The 16,576-nt window shown below is 45.3% G+C and overlaps 1 protein-coding gene across 2 annotated transcripts in view; it reads left to right on the top strand.

The window, feature by feature from the left end:
• Window positions 1-8,494: 8,494 nt before the first annotated feature.
• BBS5 (Bardet-Biedl syndrome 5) overlaps window positions 8,495-16,576 on the top strand; it is a 149,519-nt gene continuing 141,437 nt past the window's right edge. The window contains exon 1 of one of the 2 annotated variants that reach the window (XM_063933707.1): window positions 8,495-8,701. In XM_063933707.1, the coding sequence (XP_063789777.1) occupies window positions 8,640-8,701 (62 nt within the window). In that variant the 5' untranslated portion in view covers window positions 8,495-8,639. Of the gene's footprint in view, window positions 8,702-10,441; window positions 10,642-16,576 lie in introns of those variants that run through there. The other variant, XM_063933709.1, reaches the window with a different exon arrangement.

Genomic DNA, 16,576 nt, shown 5'->3' on the forward strand with positions numbered 1-16,576 from the left:
AGCCTTGCTAAATTCTGCCCAAACCAGGCACGTCTCATCAGCACGGTTTACAAGATGGGAATTGGCACTAATGGCCCCCGTAAACATCACCATAAGGAGATGCAGTGCATTAAATCCTGCAACATATCTCCCAGGTGTGCCTGGACAGGCACAAAGGGTGGAGGATGAGAGTGGTGGGGAAGGAGAATTTAATACAAAGGAGGACACACATGATTGTATGGAATATTTGACCCAAAATTTTACCGCAAGGCCTGACATCAGTGACAACCCACTGGAAGATGTAGATCTAACTTTCTACACGGACGGTAGTTGTCACAGACAGTCAGACTCGGGAGACTTGTGTACTGGATACGCAGTCGTAGATGACCAAGGCACCATAGAAGCAGAACCGCTAGGCCCACCTCACTCAGCCCAGGTTGCCGAACTGGTCGCCCTAACCAGAGCATGTGAATTGGCTAAGGGCAAATCAGCCAATATCTACACCGACTCTAGATACGCATTCGGGGTAGTCCATGATTTCGGAGCCCTATGGCGCCTCAGAAATTTCATGACGGCAGCTGGTACACCGGTAGCGCATGCAGCTCACATTAAAAGGCTTCTAACAGCGATACAGGAACCCGACAGAGTGGCTGTTATCAAGTGTAAAGCACACACATATAGTCAAGATCCAGTATCACTTGGTAACAGCCGAGCAGACGAAGCTGCTAAGTTAGCAGCCGGTACCCCCAGACAGACAGACACCACACAATTGATGGTATTTAATACCATCAACACACAGAAGTTGTGTGAAATGCAAAATTTGTGTTCCACACAGGAAAAGGCAGTCTGGAAGGCAAAGGGATATGGCCAGGAGTCCTCAGGACTCTGGACGGATGGACAAGGTAAACCAGTGGCCCCCAGAGCATATCTTCCATGTTTAGCTGAGGCAGCTCACGGGCTGTCTCATCTGGGCAAGGAAGGAATGTGCAAGTTGGTAAGAGCATATTGGTGCACCCCAGGATTTTCATCTCATGCAGGTAAGAGAGCAATGTCATGCCTTACATGCTTGAGAAAGAATATCGGAAAGGCAATACCAACAGAACCATCTCATATCCCACCTGCAGGCGGCCCTTTCCAGGTAATACAGATTGACTTCATTCAATTACCCCCTTGTCGAAATTTGAAATATGTACTTGTTTGTATAGATGTTTTTTCAAATTGGGTCGAAGCATTTCCTGCGGCCACAAATACCGCTATGTTTACTGCTAAGAAAATTGTGCAGGAATTTGTATGTAGATATGGTATCCCTAGAATTATCGAAAGTGATAGGGGTACCCATTTTACAGGTGATGTCTTTCAAGGAATGTGTAAGTTGATGGGAATTGATAGCAAGCTGCACACTCCATACCGTCCACAGGCGAGTGCGAAGGTGGAAAGAGTGAACAGCACTATTAAAAATAAACTGAGCAAAGTTATGTCAGAGACAGGATTGACATGGCCAGAAGCTTTACCCATTGTACTGTACAGCATCAGAACCACTCCCAGGTCCCCTCTTAATCTGTCTCCCTTCGAAATCTTGTTTGGTCGACAACCGCATGTTATGATTAACCCTCAGGATGATTTGAAGTGTAACAATGAAGTGACTGTAAAATACTTGATTAACATGAATAAACAGCTAAGGAATCAAAATGATAATTTGAAGTTGGTGATTCCTGATTTACCAGATAGTAATTGTCATGACATTGAACCTGGGGATTATGTAATGATACGGAATTTTCTACGCTCAGGTTGCCTTATTGACAGATGGGAAGGACCATACCAAGTCTTATTGACTAGCACTACAGCATTGAAGGTTGCCGAGAGAGAGACTTGGGTTCATTCGTCCCACTGTAAGAAGGTTGCTGATCCAGAGAGGTCCCGTGATAAGGAACAGACGGTAGAGAAAGTTGTATCACTGGAGTGTCTGTTCCAGGAGGACTGAGGCGGCACCTGAGCATTGAAAATCACAAGATCAAAAGCAGTTGTCGATTCCCTGTTCCCTTTTATTGTTTTTCTCCACTTCTCCCTCAATTATTTTTTCCCCTTCTCATTCTTCTTCGTTTCCTCCTATAAGATGGACTTGCCTCAAGAGACTGTGATCCGGATTTTCCTGTTGACCATGATGTTGACCAGAGCAGTCTGTTCCGGCGAGAGTACCATGGAGGTCGAGAAAGGTTCTGGAATGGGTTCTGATGACAGAGATGGAGGCGTAGTTTTCCAAGAGCAACCTAACCAACAAGTAAAGGCGAGTATCAGAAAACGATCCGATAGCATTGACAATAGAAGGAATTGTGAAGGATTGTTAGCTGAAGAAAACTGTATCTGTAGGCTCTGTGACAACGTAGTTGAGGATGGGTGCATTAAGAAATGCCAATCCAGTTTTAATATCCACATGGACCGGCATCCATTGAGTGACTATCACTCCTTAGTGGGTAGTGTGTTAAATCAGACAGATTGTTGGGTATGCTCTCAAGTACCTCAAGGTCATAGCAAATCAGGACTAGTACCATTTCCTTTAACGATAGGGGAGGTACTTGAGCTAAAGGGTGGGAGACCGGTGGACAGGAGGTTTAATATCTCCAGTCCTCCTAGTTTGAAGCTCCACCAATATCATGTGGATAGGTCCCTAATATGTTTTAACATCTCCAATCCCCGAAAGCCGGGAAATTGGGAAGTGTCATGGAGTAACCAAACCATGACCTTTTCATATAGAGCAGATAGAATGCCGACAGATACAGAGCTTATACGCCACATAGCCAGTAGAGAAAAATCTTTCCGGTATAGGTATACCCTAGGAAGTAGGATTACGAGAGTTGGAGAGGTATCACCAGGATACTGCGCACATATCGTACAAACTGATACGTGTACTAAACAGATGGGAGCATTAGGGTTAGGAGATTTCACATGGAAGATGTGTAATATGGTTATGTCCTACTCCGTCCCATATGTTCTCCCCGATGATGCATATTTCATATGCGGGAGGAAGGCGTATAAGTGGCTTGCCCCAAACTCTGAAGGATTGTGTTATATTGGAAAAGTACTGCCTGAAGTAATGACTGTATCACATGCCAAAATGAAAGATATTCACCGTGTTGCCCAAGCTCCTTATACTCACACCCACTACGAGCACGTAGTTAAACGGCACCTGATAGAAAGAACAGAGCATCCGGCCTCTGACATGATCCATGAATCCACCGGGATTCAGTTTCTAATCGTGTTAGACATCACTCGCACCGCCAGAGGAGTGTTGAATTATAAATACATATCTGCGCTCGCAAATTTGTTAGACAATATCACAGAAATGTATGATGACACGTTTAGGTATACTGGAAGAGAACTTCAAGCTTATAAAACAGAACTGGTCCAGCATAGAATGGTTCTTAATTATCTCACAGCAGTGACAGGCGGATATTGCGTCACACTGGCAACGCAGTACGGCGTGAAATGCTGCACATATATTACGAATAGTACCGAGGACCCGGTCGAGGTCATAGACCAAAAGATGGACGATATTCTCCAATTGAAGTGGGAATTTCGCAGGAGACACAATCTCACTCTTGCTGCTGTAGGTAATGAGCTGACTGGTTGGGTGTCATGGTTGAACCCGCGAAATTGGTTCTCTGGTTTAGGAGAATGGGCTCAAGGAGTCATAATGGATGTAGGGAAGTTTCTTCTATGTATCTTAGGTGTTGTCATAGCCATTGGCTTGATATTTAGATGCGGTCAGGCTTTAATGAAGTGCAAACGTCGTACCAGGGTAATGAGTTTAAGGAGTGAGGAAATTGTAATTCCAATGGATTTGATTTATGACTCAAATGTAGAAACAATGATGTGATGAAAATGCGATTTCTACGGTCCGTTTCTTTCACCTGTTTTTCTGGTTTTTCCAAGGTAAAAAGACCCACTTTTGACGAGGAATTTGATGATCCTGTATACAGACAACTGATGGATTAAAGAAGAAGTTTTGACAACCTTATACACAGATTTTTGATGAACAATGCCATAGACCCCCAGTTTCCCTAGAAATTTTAAAATTACGCTAGCCCAACACTTTTGTAAGCCTATGGACATTGACAAAGCTTTTTGCCCACACGCCTTTTGGCAAAAGCACAAAGAAGACTGCATTCAACAGACACCGAACAAGACTTCAACCGACAAATGTTCATTAACCTGACATAGAATACCACTGCATTTACCGTAATTATGTCTTTTCTTCATCTCTACAACCTTCAGGTAATTACACACATAGTCGATAGGGAATACAGGCACAGATATCAGCAATCACATATTCCCCCATTCATGTATCATCAACTAAAATGTGCTCCCCATTTTGTTGCAACCAAAATCCGAAAAGAGCTCGGTAAAGTTTGACAGCCCATCCACAGACCCGTACCACGGGATAAGAAGGAATTCAAATGTATACTTCGCAATACCTCGAAGCTTGATTTAAAACACGTACGGCACGATGATACATGACCCCCAAACACGGATTCATACACACATGCTTCTGCTATCTCACTAGGTCATACCCTCTTCACACCTTCTCCTCTCTCCTCCCTTACCCAACCATGGAAATGTATTAACCCCTGACATATATTTTTCTCGTTTTGAAATGTTTTAGGAAGTGGCAGTTATTGTTGACTGCCAAAGGGTGGACTGTCAAAGTCAGAAAAATATCACTATGCACACTGCCATATTTGCACCTCATATGTGTCCCTGCTGCGCATGCGTGTGCTCTCCCGTGCGTGCGCATACTCGCTGTTGCGGGCACCCGCAGGCGCACTGTATGCGCATTTACGGTAGAGATTGTATGCGTCTAGCGGGCGACTCTTTCGTTACATATTTTCACCATATAATGTATTTTGTAGATTATGGTCCCTTTGATAGAATCTGAAAGTTTGGTTAATGTAGAATGTTCATGTACGGAGAAATCCCTCTTTGTTTGATACGAAGGGTCAGACAGGAGTAATACAGTGGTGTTTAGTATCCATCGGAAGAGTATTTAATTAGCAATATTCCGATGTTGGTTTGAAGCGAATTAATCGCTCGTGCGAATAGTTATGGACATAAGAAGTTTATGTCCATTTACTATTATTTGCACTTATCCATGCGGCGGGAAACCTAGTTTCCCACCCACCTGAGCAGTTGGAAATTGTCACAGCCCACCTGTATGAATCAACCTATGACCTTTTGTTATAATGCGAGGAGGAATTCCTGTGTCCAATGAACAATGAGATTGTAGGGACCATTGAATCGTATTGTGTGTGGGGCATAAATAGGCAAGCCGATCACATCCAGCTCTCACTCTTCAACGGTTCTCATTGCTGATAATCGGGAGCTGGATGTCCAGAGGCGCATGCGATCGTTCCCCTTTGTGCGTAAGTTTTTCTCCGCAATCATATTGTATTTCTTGTTATTGTGGGCCATTTCTCTCTCTCTCTCTTCTCCCCTTTCTCTCTTAATTTTCCTGCAAACGTAATTGTATTATATTGTATTTCCTGTGTAGTTATCTGGTTAGTTAGTCTATGTTATATTGTAGTGTGTGACTTGTATTGTATTATTCTTTTTGCAAGTAATAACATTCATATAAGGCGTTAGACCCTAAGCACGGTATCTGTGTATTTCTTATAGTGTTAAGTATTCTCAGAGCGTCGGTGACGCTCGAACAGCTTTTAAGTTAATAAGGTTACACAAGGTTGCATCTACACCCTATCTCTACACTAAGGTTTTGCTGCATAATACATTGTTTATGGTTTAGATATAAAGGTTTAACATTGTGAGCGTCAGCGCCGCTGGTGATCTCCTCGTGGTCCCGAGCGTCCGCTACGCTATAGCGAATCATTACGTTAGTCGGCAGCCAATAGCGTGCCTGCCTGTGATCTCTTGGCCGTGAGCGAACGTGACGCTTGAGCGTCTCGACTACGGCTAAGCGATTGTTACGCAACGTGCGTACCCTTACGGTACTCCATACGTGAATAGCGTACAGTGTTCTTAGACCTCATAAAGGGTGTTATATAAGATAAATAATTTAGCTTTATCATGGATAATAAGTAGACTCTCACTATCTTTATTCATGAATAAATTTAGCAGCGTATTTATTTATTTATTACTTCCCATGTGTGTGCTCCCAAATATCCATCAACTTGATATATAACTGTGGTACACAATATTATACTAGGAGACAGGAGTGTGCCATGCCTCAATGATATTTAGACGTCAAGTTTACTCCATGATATAGTGTGTGAGGTGAATTAGGCAAACAAGAGTGAGGTTATTATAGGTAAATTGATACAAATACTCTTCCTGTCACAAGTTGCTACAGTACTGTAATTGTTGTAGCAACATATGATGCAACCACAGAATCAAGTGACACAAACTTTTTCATTGGAAGAATAAACATCACACACATTCATACAGTGGTTCAGCTTTTTAATATCACATTTACTTTATACACTTAATTATTTTTTAATTTTTCATTATCAATATAATTTTTTTCACGTACACATATTTCGTAAGCTTTAACGTATATCAATAAAAGTTATATTTTAATTATCATTGGTCCTCTCCCCCAATGGGGCGTTGACTTTTAGGATATATCAGTGTATTTGTTATTGAGTGTGCCCTAGTACGGAATACTTTTCTTTCTTTAGCTATATTGATGCCAAACTTTATTCCAGGAGCACCTCCCCCGGTCCACAATATTGTAATATCCATTTAATGATAAGCGGGGATAGAATAAACACACATAATTGATTCATAAATTTATTTCGTCTGTGCGACCATTTCTTTTTGTTTTTTCTGAGGCTTTGTATGAACCCAATTTCCACTGTTGTTATGTTGTTTATTACTGTTACAGTGTTTCAGTGATAACCTCATTTAAGGACAAAACGATGAAAAAATCGGAGTAAATCTGTGAAAAGCACAAACATAATCCGATTGGTCTGATTCTGCATATGCTACAGCAGTGTTTTTTAACCACTGTGCCGTGGAGCAGTCTCCAGGTATGCCGTCACAGAAGCAGAGCCAGGCCCGTCAGTGTTTTGCCGCTACTGAGGCCTTGGAATGATCAATACTGGTGGGTTTAGTGGTTGCAGAGCCAGTTCTAATTTTGGGCCCGGGCATTGTTGGGCTCTTCTGGCTTGCTCAGATGTGGCTCACGTGCAGGGCCAGCAACAGAAATCTTGGGGCCCAGGACACTGATATCTCTGGGGCCCCCTCAACCCCCCTTAACGTGGCAGAGGGGAGCTTTAAAACAAAATAGTATATTTCTCTCTCTCTCTCAGTCATCCTTAGTTTCAGTTATATTGTAGGGCAAAGCCGGCTTTACCCGCTCAGCAGAGTCTGCAAAGCAGGGAGACGCTGGGCAAGAGATGCGCTCTCCCTGATCTGCGACCCTGCTGCTGTGCGTTGCTGCTGGCTCCGCTGCACCTGTCAGACTCTGTGACAGGCAGGGCTTCAGCTCCAGGCCAGACCACCCACTGATCTCCTCTCCGTTCCTCCCTCCCAGTAGAGTAGAGCATGCAGTGACAGGAGGGGTTACATTGGTAGCGTCTAGTTTACCTTCGTGGAGAGGACCTTTCCCATAACCCCCTGGGTCCATGTCACAATCTATTTGGAATAGTAAAGTGTTGAGAGCGAAGCGGACCGAGACACCGAGCCCGAAGCGTGGCGAGCAAAGCGAGCCCGCGAGGGTCCAATGCTGCATAGAAAAAAAAAATTCCCCCAAACGAACGGAGAACGAAGAAGACATTTAGGTGCTGTAAGGGCGGAAGTTCTCTCCTGCCCTCGTTTTGTCACGTCCAGGTCCTTTGCATGAAGGTAACATAGACACAACCGGTTACATTGCATACCTCCCAACATGACCCTCTCCAGGAGGAACACAATACTCAACTTCTGGACTTTTCTCTTAATTTATGATCGCCGGCACCTGTATTGAACTAGTTAATGGATAAGAAAGGTGTTGCAGCACAGGTGATGGCAATCATAAATTAGGAGAAAAGTCCAGAAGTAGAGCATTCTGTACCTCCTGGAGAGGGTCATGTTGGGAGGTATGCAATGTAGACGGACGTGATTTGATATCCCAGAAAGGCAAATCCTGTCCAGCACATTGAAATCATTACACTTTTACACTGTTGATAACAAACCCTAAATTGTTGTATAAGAGTTAGCAGTAGCACCCTAGAGTACTTGTATTTGTATACAATTGTCATGCACAGTGTCACAGGTAACACATAGTTCAGGCAGGAATTTAGGAATATTATAGAAAATATCAAACAGACTATATATAACATTCATGTATACACATTATACTGTGCAAAAGTGGCAACTTGACACATGAACGGGTGAATGCTCATCATGTACGCGCGTCCGCAAACTTGCAATCCATAACTGCGCAAGCGCATGAGCCGACATGCTAAAACCTATCACTGCGCATGTGAAACAGCCGGGTTCTCGCAAGCTAGGTAGTCACGCATGCGCCGTGAGTAGCTTACTGCAATCATTGGGCAAGGCGTGCTGTTGCCTGGGTAACCGCTGACGCGTTCGTACTGCAGCTGCGGTAGCGTCTAGAAGTAGAACAGCAGCAGCACCTTCCAGCGGGCCGGAGACTCAAGAGCAGCAGGATGCTGTCAGTCTTGGACGCTCTGTGGGAGGACCGGGATGTCCGCTTTGATATATCATCCCAGTGAGTTTTTTACTCCGAACTCTGCGATTTAGGAGCGGGTTTAGGAGGACTGCATGTCGCAGAGTAGACCCTCGAAGAGTCTGCTGGGACCTGTAGTCCCATAATAAATGGACAGCCATATATTAATGTCCCCTGATTTTGCCATCTTGTGTACAGTGTTGTCTGTGTGTACATGGCTAGTCTGGTGACTGATTGGCAGCAGCTAGAAACCCACTTTTACAATAGGCCTAAAGATGTGTATCTAGTAATGTACATAAATAGAGCATAAGAGAAGACTGCAATACTATGATGTAAATATTACAAATCTCACTGAAAAGGATAAGTCCAATTAGGGGTGAGGTGCTGGTGTGATGTTGAACTAAATGATACCCCTTTCACACCAGAAATGCAGGGACAAAACCCGGGAATTCTGCCACGGGCTCATGCAGGGACATTCCCGGGTTGGCACCTTTCACACCAGCATTTTTTGCCGAGACATCCCGGGTCTGCACCTTTCATACTGAACCCGGGATGGCCCTGCATTTTCTGAGAATGGGCGTCTCAGAAAAACCACAAGACCAGGAAGTGCCCTGAATAGCCAATCAGCATCAGTATAGGCAACCCGGGAAGGTGGGACATGTCCCTGCACCATTCACACTGTCCAGGGTCCAGGGATCATCCCGGGACCAACCCTGGTCGATTGCAGGGTTGAAATGCGGGGACAGAAAACCCGGGTTTTTGTCCCTGTACCCTTTCACACCAAGAAATTTCCCGGGTTGATGCGCGTTCATGTGTTTTAACCCGGGAAATTTATGGCTGTGTGAAAGGGGTATAACATTGGAGGTTGCTAGTCCGATGCGGTAATTCCTGTCTCTGTATGAAACTGTTCCCTCTCTTGATATTTGGGATTATCCCTTTATATATAGATATTGAAATTTTGTTTGGTCTTTTGAGATCATATATACCCATACAATAGGATTGAAGGTATTAATTTACCACTTACTATTAATGGGTGTCTTCTCTCTCTCACCCTTTTTTGTTTTCTTTATTGTTGTACTGGTTTGGATATGCTTGAATAGAACAGTACTAGATGTGTATGTTTATATTATAATCAGAATGTCCCTTAGGATATAAGTAAATTATTTATTTATTTATTTATATATATATATATATATATATATATATAATTATTTTTTTATTATTGTTTAAAGATGGATGTGCTAGAGAACTATTTTACTAAGTTTAACTCTTAACATACTGAAACAAATAATAATAATAAAGAATTAGAACTAATGATATGTTAAAATATTGTATCCTGTATGGATTTGAACCCAGGACTCCTCTGGGTGTTATATGCATTGAATAAACCCTCTGAGCTATAGAAGCTGCACTGGGTTTTGGAGGGTTTCTCTTATATATACTATTGTATATGTTATGTAATTTTAGTCTCCTGGTCAGTTCTAGTAGTGATATAAAATACAATATATACTGAGTAAATCCTATATGGTTGTAAGGTATTGTTGTAAGTTAATTTATATACCACCAAATAATCTATTATAAACCACTAAGTATTGTTTATAATTGTGAAGTATTGTTTTAATTGATATACGGCTGTTGTTTGGAAATAGCAGTGATTTCATGTGCTGAGCTGATATATTAACAAGCCACAGACATAGAGCTAAACAACTGTGTATGATTAAGCTAATCAGCAGAATGATTGGTTGGTTCTGTTTTAAAAAAGAACCAGCAGCACTGCTGAGACAATCCTCTGACGAAACCGCTTGCCCTGATGGCGGAGAAACACGTAAGAAGGGCACCTTTATTTGAATCCTGTTGCTCGGAGACTCTCCATTCCTCTCTGTAACTGCACGACGGGCCGGCGAGCCGCCAACCGGGGATACAGCTGAAGCGTGACCTGGCTAAGGAGATCCGCTCCCCGTCTAACAGAAGCTGCGACGGCCGTGAGTATTCAACATCTCACACTGCGGCTGTAATATCCTGGGGTCGTAGCATACTGCTGGAGACATTCAGCTAACACAGCGCTCTCCCCCTTTTGGATATACGTGCATGAGTGGTACCACAGAGACTGTAACAATCCATTTAAATATTGTATCCACGTAAGAACTGTTGATACAAACTTACCACAATGAATCTATGGATGGATATATAGGAAAGTCTTTAACGGACATTTACAATGAGTCAAGGGCATGGGATTGAAGCAATTGCATGTTTAAATACTTTTTAACATTTTTAAATGTTGATATATGTGTGGAATGTACTAAAATAAAGCTGTAAATATTTATCTTACGTCCTAGAGGATGCTGGGGACTCTGTAAGGACCATGGGGTATAGACGGGCTCCGCAGGAGATATGGGCACTCTAAAGAACTTTTAGTATGGGTGTGCACTGGCTCCTCCCTCTATGCCCCTCCTCCAGACCTCAGTTAGATTCTGTGCCAAGAGGAGAAGGGTGCTCTACAGGGGAGCTCTACTGAGTTTCTCTGATAAAAGAATTTTGTTAGGTTTTTAATTTTCAGGGAGCACTGCTGGCAACAGGCTCCCAGCATCGTGGGACTGAGGGGAGAGAAGCAGACCTTCTTAAATGATAGGCTCTGCTTCTTAGGCTACTGGACACCATTATCTCCAGAGGGATCGGAACGCATGTCTCCCCTGCCGTTCGTCTCAGAGCCGCGCCGCCGTCCTCCTCGCAGAGCCGGAAGATAGAAGCCGGGTGAGTATAACGAAGAAAGAAGACTTCTAAGGCGGCAGAAGACTTCAGATCTTCAATGAGGTAAGCGCGCAGCGGTAACGCTGCACGCCATTGCTCCCACAAGTTACACACACGGCAGGCACTGATGGGTGCAGGGCGCAGGGGGGGCGCCCTGGGCAGCAATATATATACTTCTATTTTTGGCATGTTAGATACATATGGGCTGCGGTGTCAGTGAATATGTTCATCCCCCGCTATTGTTTGTGAATTTGAGCGGGACCGAAGCCCGCCACTAGAGGGGGCGGAGCTTAGTCGCACAGCACTAACCAGCGCCATTTTCTCCACAGTGTGCTGAAGAGAAGTTGTCTCCCCGGACTCTCCCCTGCAGAACGGTGATACAGGGCTGAAAAAGAGGGGGCGGGGGGGGGGGCACATTTTGGCGCAGTGAGTGTATTACACGAATGACTTAATATAAAAGCGCTAAATCTGGGAATTGTTTCCAGTGTCAGTTGGCGCTGGGTGTGTGCTGGCATACTCTCTCTCTGTCTCTACAAAGGGCCTTGTTGGGGAACTGTCCCCTTATAGATATATCCCTGTGTGTGTGTGAGGGTGTCGGTACGCGTGTGTCGACATGTCTGAAGCGGAAGGCTCATCCAAGGAGGAGGTGGAGCAAATGATTGTGGTGTCTCCGTCGGCAATGCCGACTCATGATTGGTATGATATGTGGAATATTTTAAATGCTAATGTGACCTTATTACATAAGAGAATGGACAAAGCTGAGTCCAAGGAAACAGCAGGGAGTCCATCTGCGGATGTGGCTGGGTCACAGGGCCCATCAGGGTCTCAGAAGCGTCCCTTATCACAAATAGTAGACACTGATACCGACACGGATTCTGACTCCAGTGTCGACTACGATGAGGCAAGGTTGCACCCTAAGGTGGCCAAAAGTATTCATTATATGATTATGGCAATAAAAGATGTTTTACATATCACAGATGACCCCTCTGTCCCTGACACGAGGGTGCGCATGTATAAGGAAAGGAAACCTGAGGTAACGTTTCCTCCATCTCATGAACTGAACTAATTATTTGAAAAAGCTTGGGAAGCTCCAGACAAAAAACTGCAGATTCCCAAGAGGATCCTTATGGCGTATCCTTTTCCTGCAAAGGACAGGGTACGTTGGGAATCCTCGCCCAGGGTGGACAAGGCATTAACGCATCTATGCAAGAAGGTGGCTCTACCGTCTCCTGACACCGCGGCCCTTAAGGATTCTGCGGATCGTAGACAGGAGACTACCTTAAAGTCTATTTATGCACATACAGGGGCTTTACTCAGACCGGCAATAGTATCGGCATGGGTCTGTAGCGCTGTTGCAGCATGGACAGATATCTTGTTGGCTGACATGGATACCGTTGTCCTGACTTTGAGCCACATTAAGGACGCAGTCTTGTATATGAGAGACGCTCAAAGAGACGTGGGACTGCTTGGCTCCAGAGCCAACGCCATGGCAGTTTCGGCAAGGCGAGCTCTGTGGACCAGCCAATGGTCGGGTGATGCCGACTCAAAAAAGCATATGGAGGTTTTACCTTACAAGGGTGAAGTTTTGTTTGGGGACGGTCTCGCGGACCTGGTTTCCACAGCTACCGCGGGTAAATCTACTTTTTTGCCTTTTGTTCCCCCACAGCAAAAGAGAACCCCACAATATCAGATGCAGTCCTTTCGGTCGCATAAGTCCAGAAGAGGTCGGGGCTTCTCTTTCCTCGCCAGAGGTAAGGGTAGAGGTAAGAGAACCCCTGCTTCGGCTAGTTCCCAGGAGCAGAAGTCCTCCCCGATTTCTGCTAAATCCACCGCATGACGCTGGGGCTCCACGGAGGGAGTCCGCACCGGTGGGGGCGCGTCTTCGACTCTTCAGCCAGGTCTGGGTCCTATCAGGCGTGGATCCTTGGGCGTTGGAAATTGTATCCCAAGGTTACAAACTGGAGTTCGAAGAGGTGCCCCCTCGCCGATTTCTCAAGTCGGCCTTGCCAACCTCTCCCCCGGAGAGGGAGGTGGTATTAGATGCAATTCAAAAGCTGTGTCAACAGCAAGTGATTGTCAAGGTTCCCCTAGGCCAACAGGGCAAAGGGTACTATTCAACAATGTTTGTGGTCCCGAAGCCGGATGGTTCGGTCAGACCAATTTTGAATCTAAAATCACTAAACCTATACTTGAAAAAGTTCAAATTCAAGATGGAATCACTCCGGACTGTGAAATCCGGTATGGAAGCAGGGGATTTTATGGTGTCGCTGGACGTGATGGATGCCTACCTTCATGTCCCCATATTTCCTCTTCATCAAGAATACCTGCATTTCGTGGTACAGGACTGTCATTACCAGTTTCAGACGTTGCCGTTTGGGCTTTCCACGGCCCCGAGGATTTTCACCAAGGTAATGGCGGAAATGATGGTGCTCCTGCGCAAGCAGGGTGTCACAATTATCCCGTACTTGGACGATCTCCTGATAAAAGCGAGATCAAGGGATCAATTGCTGAAAAGCGTGTCACTCTTCCTGAGAGTGTTACATCAACACGGTTGGTATCTCAATCTGCCAAAGTCACAGTTGCTTCCAACGACTCGACTATCATTCCTAGGCATGATTCTGGACACGGAACAAAAGAGGGTTTTTCTACCAATAGAAAAAGCCCATGACATCCAGAACATGGTCAGGGACCTGCTAAAACCAAAAAGAGTGTCTGTTCATCAATGCACTCGAGTTCTGGGAAAAATGGTGGCAGCCTACGAGGCCATTCCCTTCGGCAGGTTCCATGCGAGGACGTTTCAGTGGGACCATCTCGACAAATGGTCAGGGTCCCATCTACACCTTCATCGAAAGATAAGCCTGTCTCCCAGGGCCAGGGTGTCTCTTCTGTGGTGGCTGCAGAGTACTCCCCTTCTAGAGGGTCGCAGGTTCGGCATTCAAGACTGGGTTCTGGTGACCACGGACGCGATCCTCCGAGGATGGGAAGCAGTCACAAAAGGAAGAAATTTTCAGGGGGTGTGCTCAAGCCAGGAGGCTTGTCTACACATCAACGTACTGGAATTGAGGGCCATATACAACAGCCTACGACAAGCGGAGTATCTTCTTCGCGACCTACCGGTTCTGGTCCAATCAGACAACATCACAGCAGTGGCTCATGTAAACCACCAAGGCGGGACAAGGAGCAGAGTGGCGATGGCGGAAGCCAGCAGAATTCTGCGCTGAGCGGAAAATCACGTAAGCGTTCTGTCAGCAGTCTTCATACCGGGAGTGGACAACTGGGAAGCAGACTTCCTCAGCAGACACGATCTACATCCAGGAGAGTGGGGACTTCATCAAGAGGTCTTTGCAGAGATAGCAAGTCGTTGGAGACTTCCTCAAATAGACATGATGGCGTCACGCCTCAACAAAAAGCTTCGGAGGTATTGTGCCAGGTCAAGAGACCCTCAGGCAGTAGCGGTAGACGCCCTAGTGACACCATGTGTGTTTCAGTCGGTCTATGTGTTCCCTCCTCTACCTCTCATCTGAAAAGTGTTGAGAATCATAAGAAGAAACAGAGTGCAAGCAATACTCGTGGTTCCAGATTGGCCTCGAAGGGCCTGGTATTCGGATCTTCAGGAAATGCTCACAGAAGATCCGTGGCCTCTTCCGCTCAGGGAGGACCTGTTACAGCAGGGGCCTTGCATGTTCCAAGACTTACCGCGGTTGCGTTTGACGGCATGACGGTTGAACACCGAATCCTAGCAGAGAGAGGTATTCCGGAGGAAGTTATCCCTACTCTGATAAAGGCTAAGAAGGAGGTAACGGCGAAGCATTATCACCGTATCTCGAGGAAGTATGTATCTTGGTGTGAAACCAAGAATGCTCCTGCGGAAGGTTTCCATCTGGGCCGTTTTCTCCACTTCCTACAGACGGGAGTGGATATGGGCCTAAAATTAGGCTCCATTAAGGTACAGATTTCGGCCCGATCTATATTTTTTCAAAAGGAATTGGCTTCTCTCCCTGAAGTCCAAACTTTCGTGAAGGGAGTGCTGCACATCCAGCCTCCTTTTGTGCCACCAGTGGCACAATGGGACCTTAACGTGGTGTTACAGTTCCTTAAATCACAATGGTTTGAACCTCTTCAAATGGTGGAATTAAAATTTCTCACCTGGAAGGTGGTTATGTTATTAGCCTTGGCATCTGCACGGCGGGTGTTGGAGTTGGCGGCCTTATCTCACAAGAGCCCCTACTTGATTTTTCATGTGGATAGAGCAGAATTGAGGACTCGTCCTCAATTTCTGCCTAAGGTGGTCTCTTCTTTTCATTTGAACTAACCTATTGTGGTGCCTGTGGCTACGGGTGACTTGGAGGATTCCAAGTCCCTGGATGTGGTCAGGGCCTTAAAAATCTACGTAGCCAGGACGGCTAGGGTTAGGAAAACAGAGGCTCTGTTTGTCCTGTATGCAGCCAACAAGATTGGTGCGCCTGCTTCTAAGCAGACTATTGCTCGCTGGATCTGTAACACGATTCAGCAGGCTCATTCTACGGCTGGATTGCCAGTACCAAATTCGGTAAAGGCCCATTCCATTAGGAAGGTGGGCTCTTCTTGGGCGGCTGCCCGAGGCGTCTCGGCATTGCAGTTGTGCCGAGCTGCTACTTGGTCGGGTTCATATACTTTTGCAAAATTCTACAAGTTTGATGCCCTGGCTGATGAGGACCTCGCATTTGCTCAATCGGTGCTGCAGAGTCATCCGCACTCTCCCGCCCGGTTTGGAGCTTTGGTATAAACCCCATGGTCCTTACGGAGTCCCCAGCATCCTCTAGGATGTAAGAGAAAATAAGATTTTAAACCTACCGGTAAATTTTTTTTATCCTAGTCCGTAGAGGATGCTGGGCGCCCGTCCCAGTGCGGACTAAATCTGCAAGACTTGTATATAGTTGTTGCTTACATAAGGGTTATGTTACAGTTGGAATCGGTCTTTGACTGATACTGTTTTTTTTCGTTCATACTGTTAACTAGTGGCGTATATTCTAAGTTATATGGTATGATTGGTGTGGGCTGGTATGAATTTTGCCCTTAGATTTACAAAATCCTTTCCTCATATTGTCCATCTCCTCCTGGCACAGTTTCTCTAACTGAGGTCTGGAGGAGGGGCATAGAGGGAGGAGCCAGTGCACACCCATACTAAAA

Source organism: Pseudophryne corroboree, chromosome 7 (genome assembly GCF_028390025.1).
Source record: "Pseudophryne corroboree isolate aPseCor3 chromosome 7, aPseCor3.hap2, whole genome shotgun sequence".
NCBI classification, from domain to species: Eukaryota; Metazoa; Chordata; class Amphibia; order Anura; family Myobatrachidae; genus Pseudophryne; species Pseudophryne corroboree.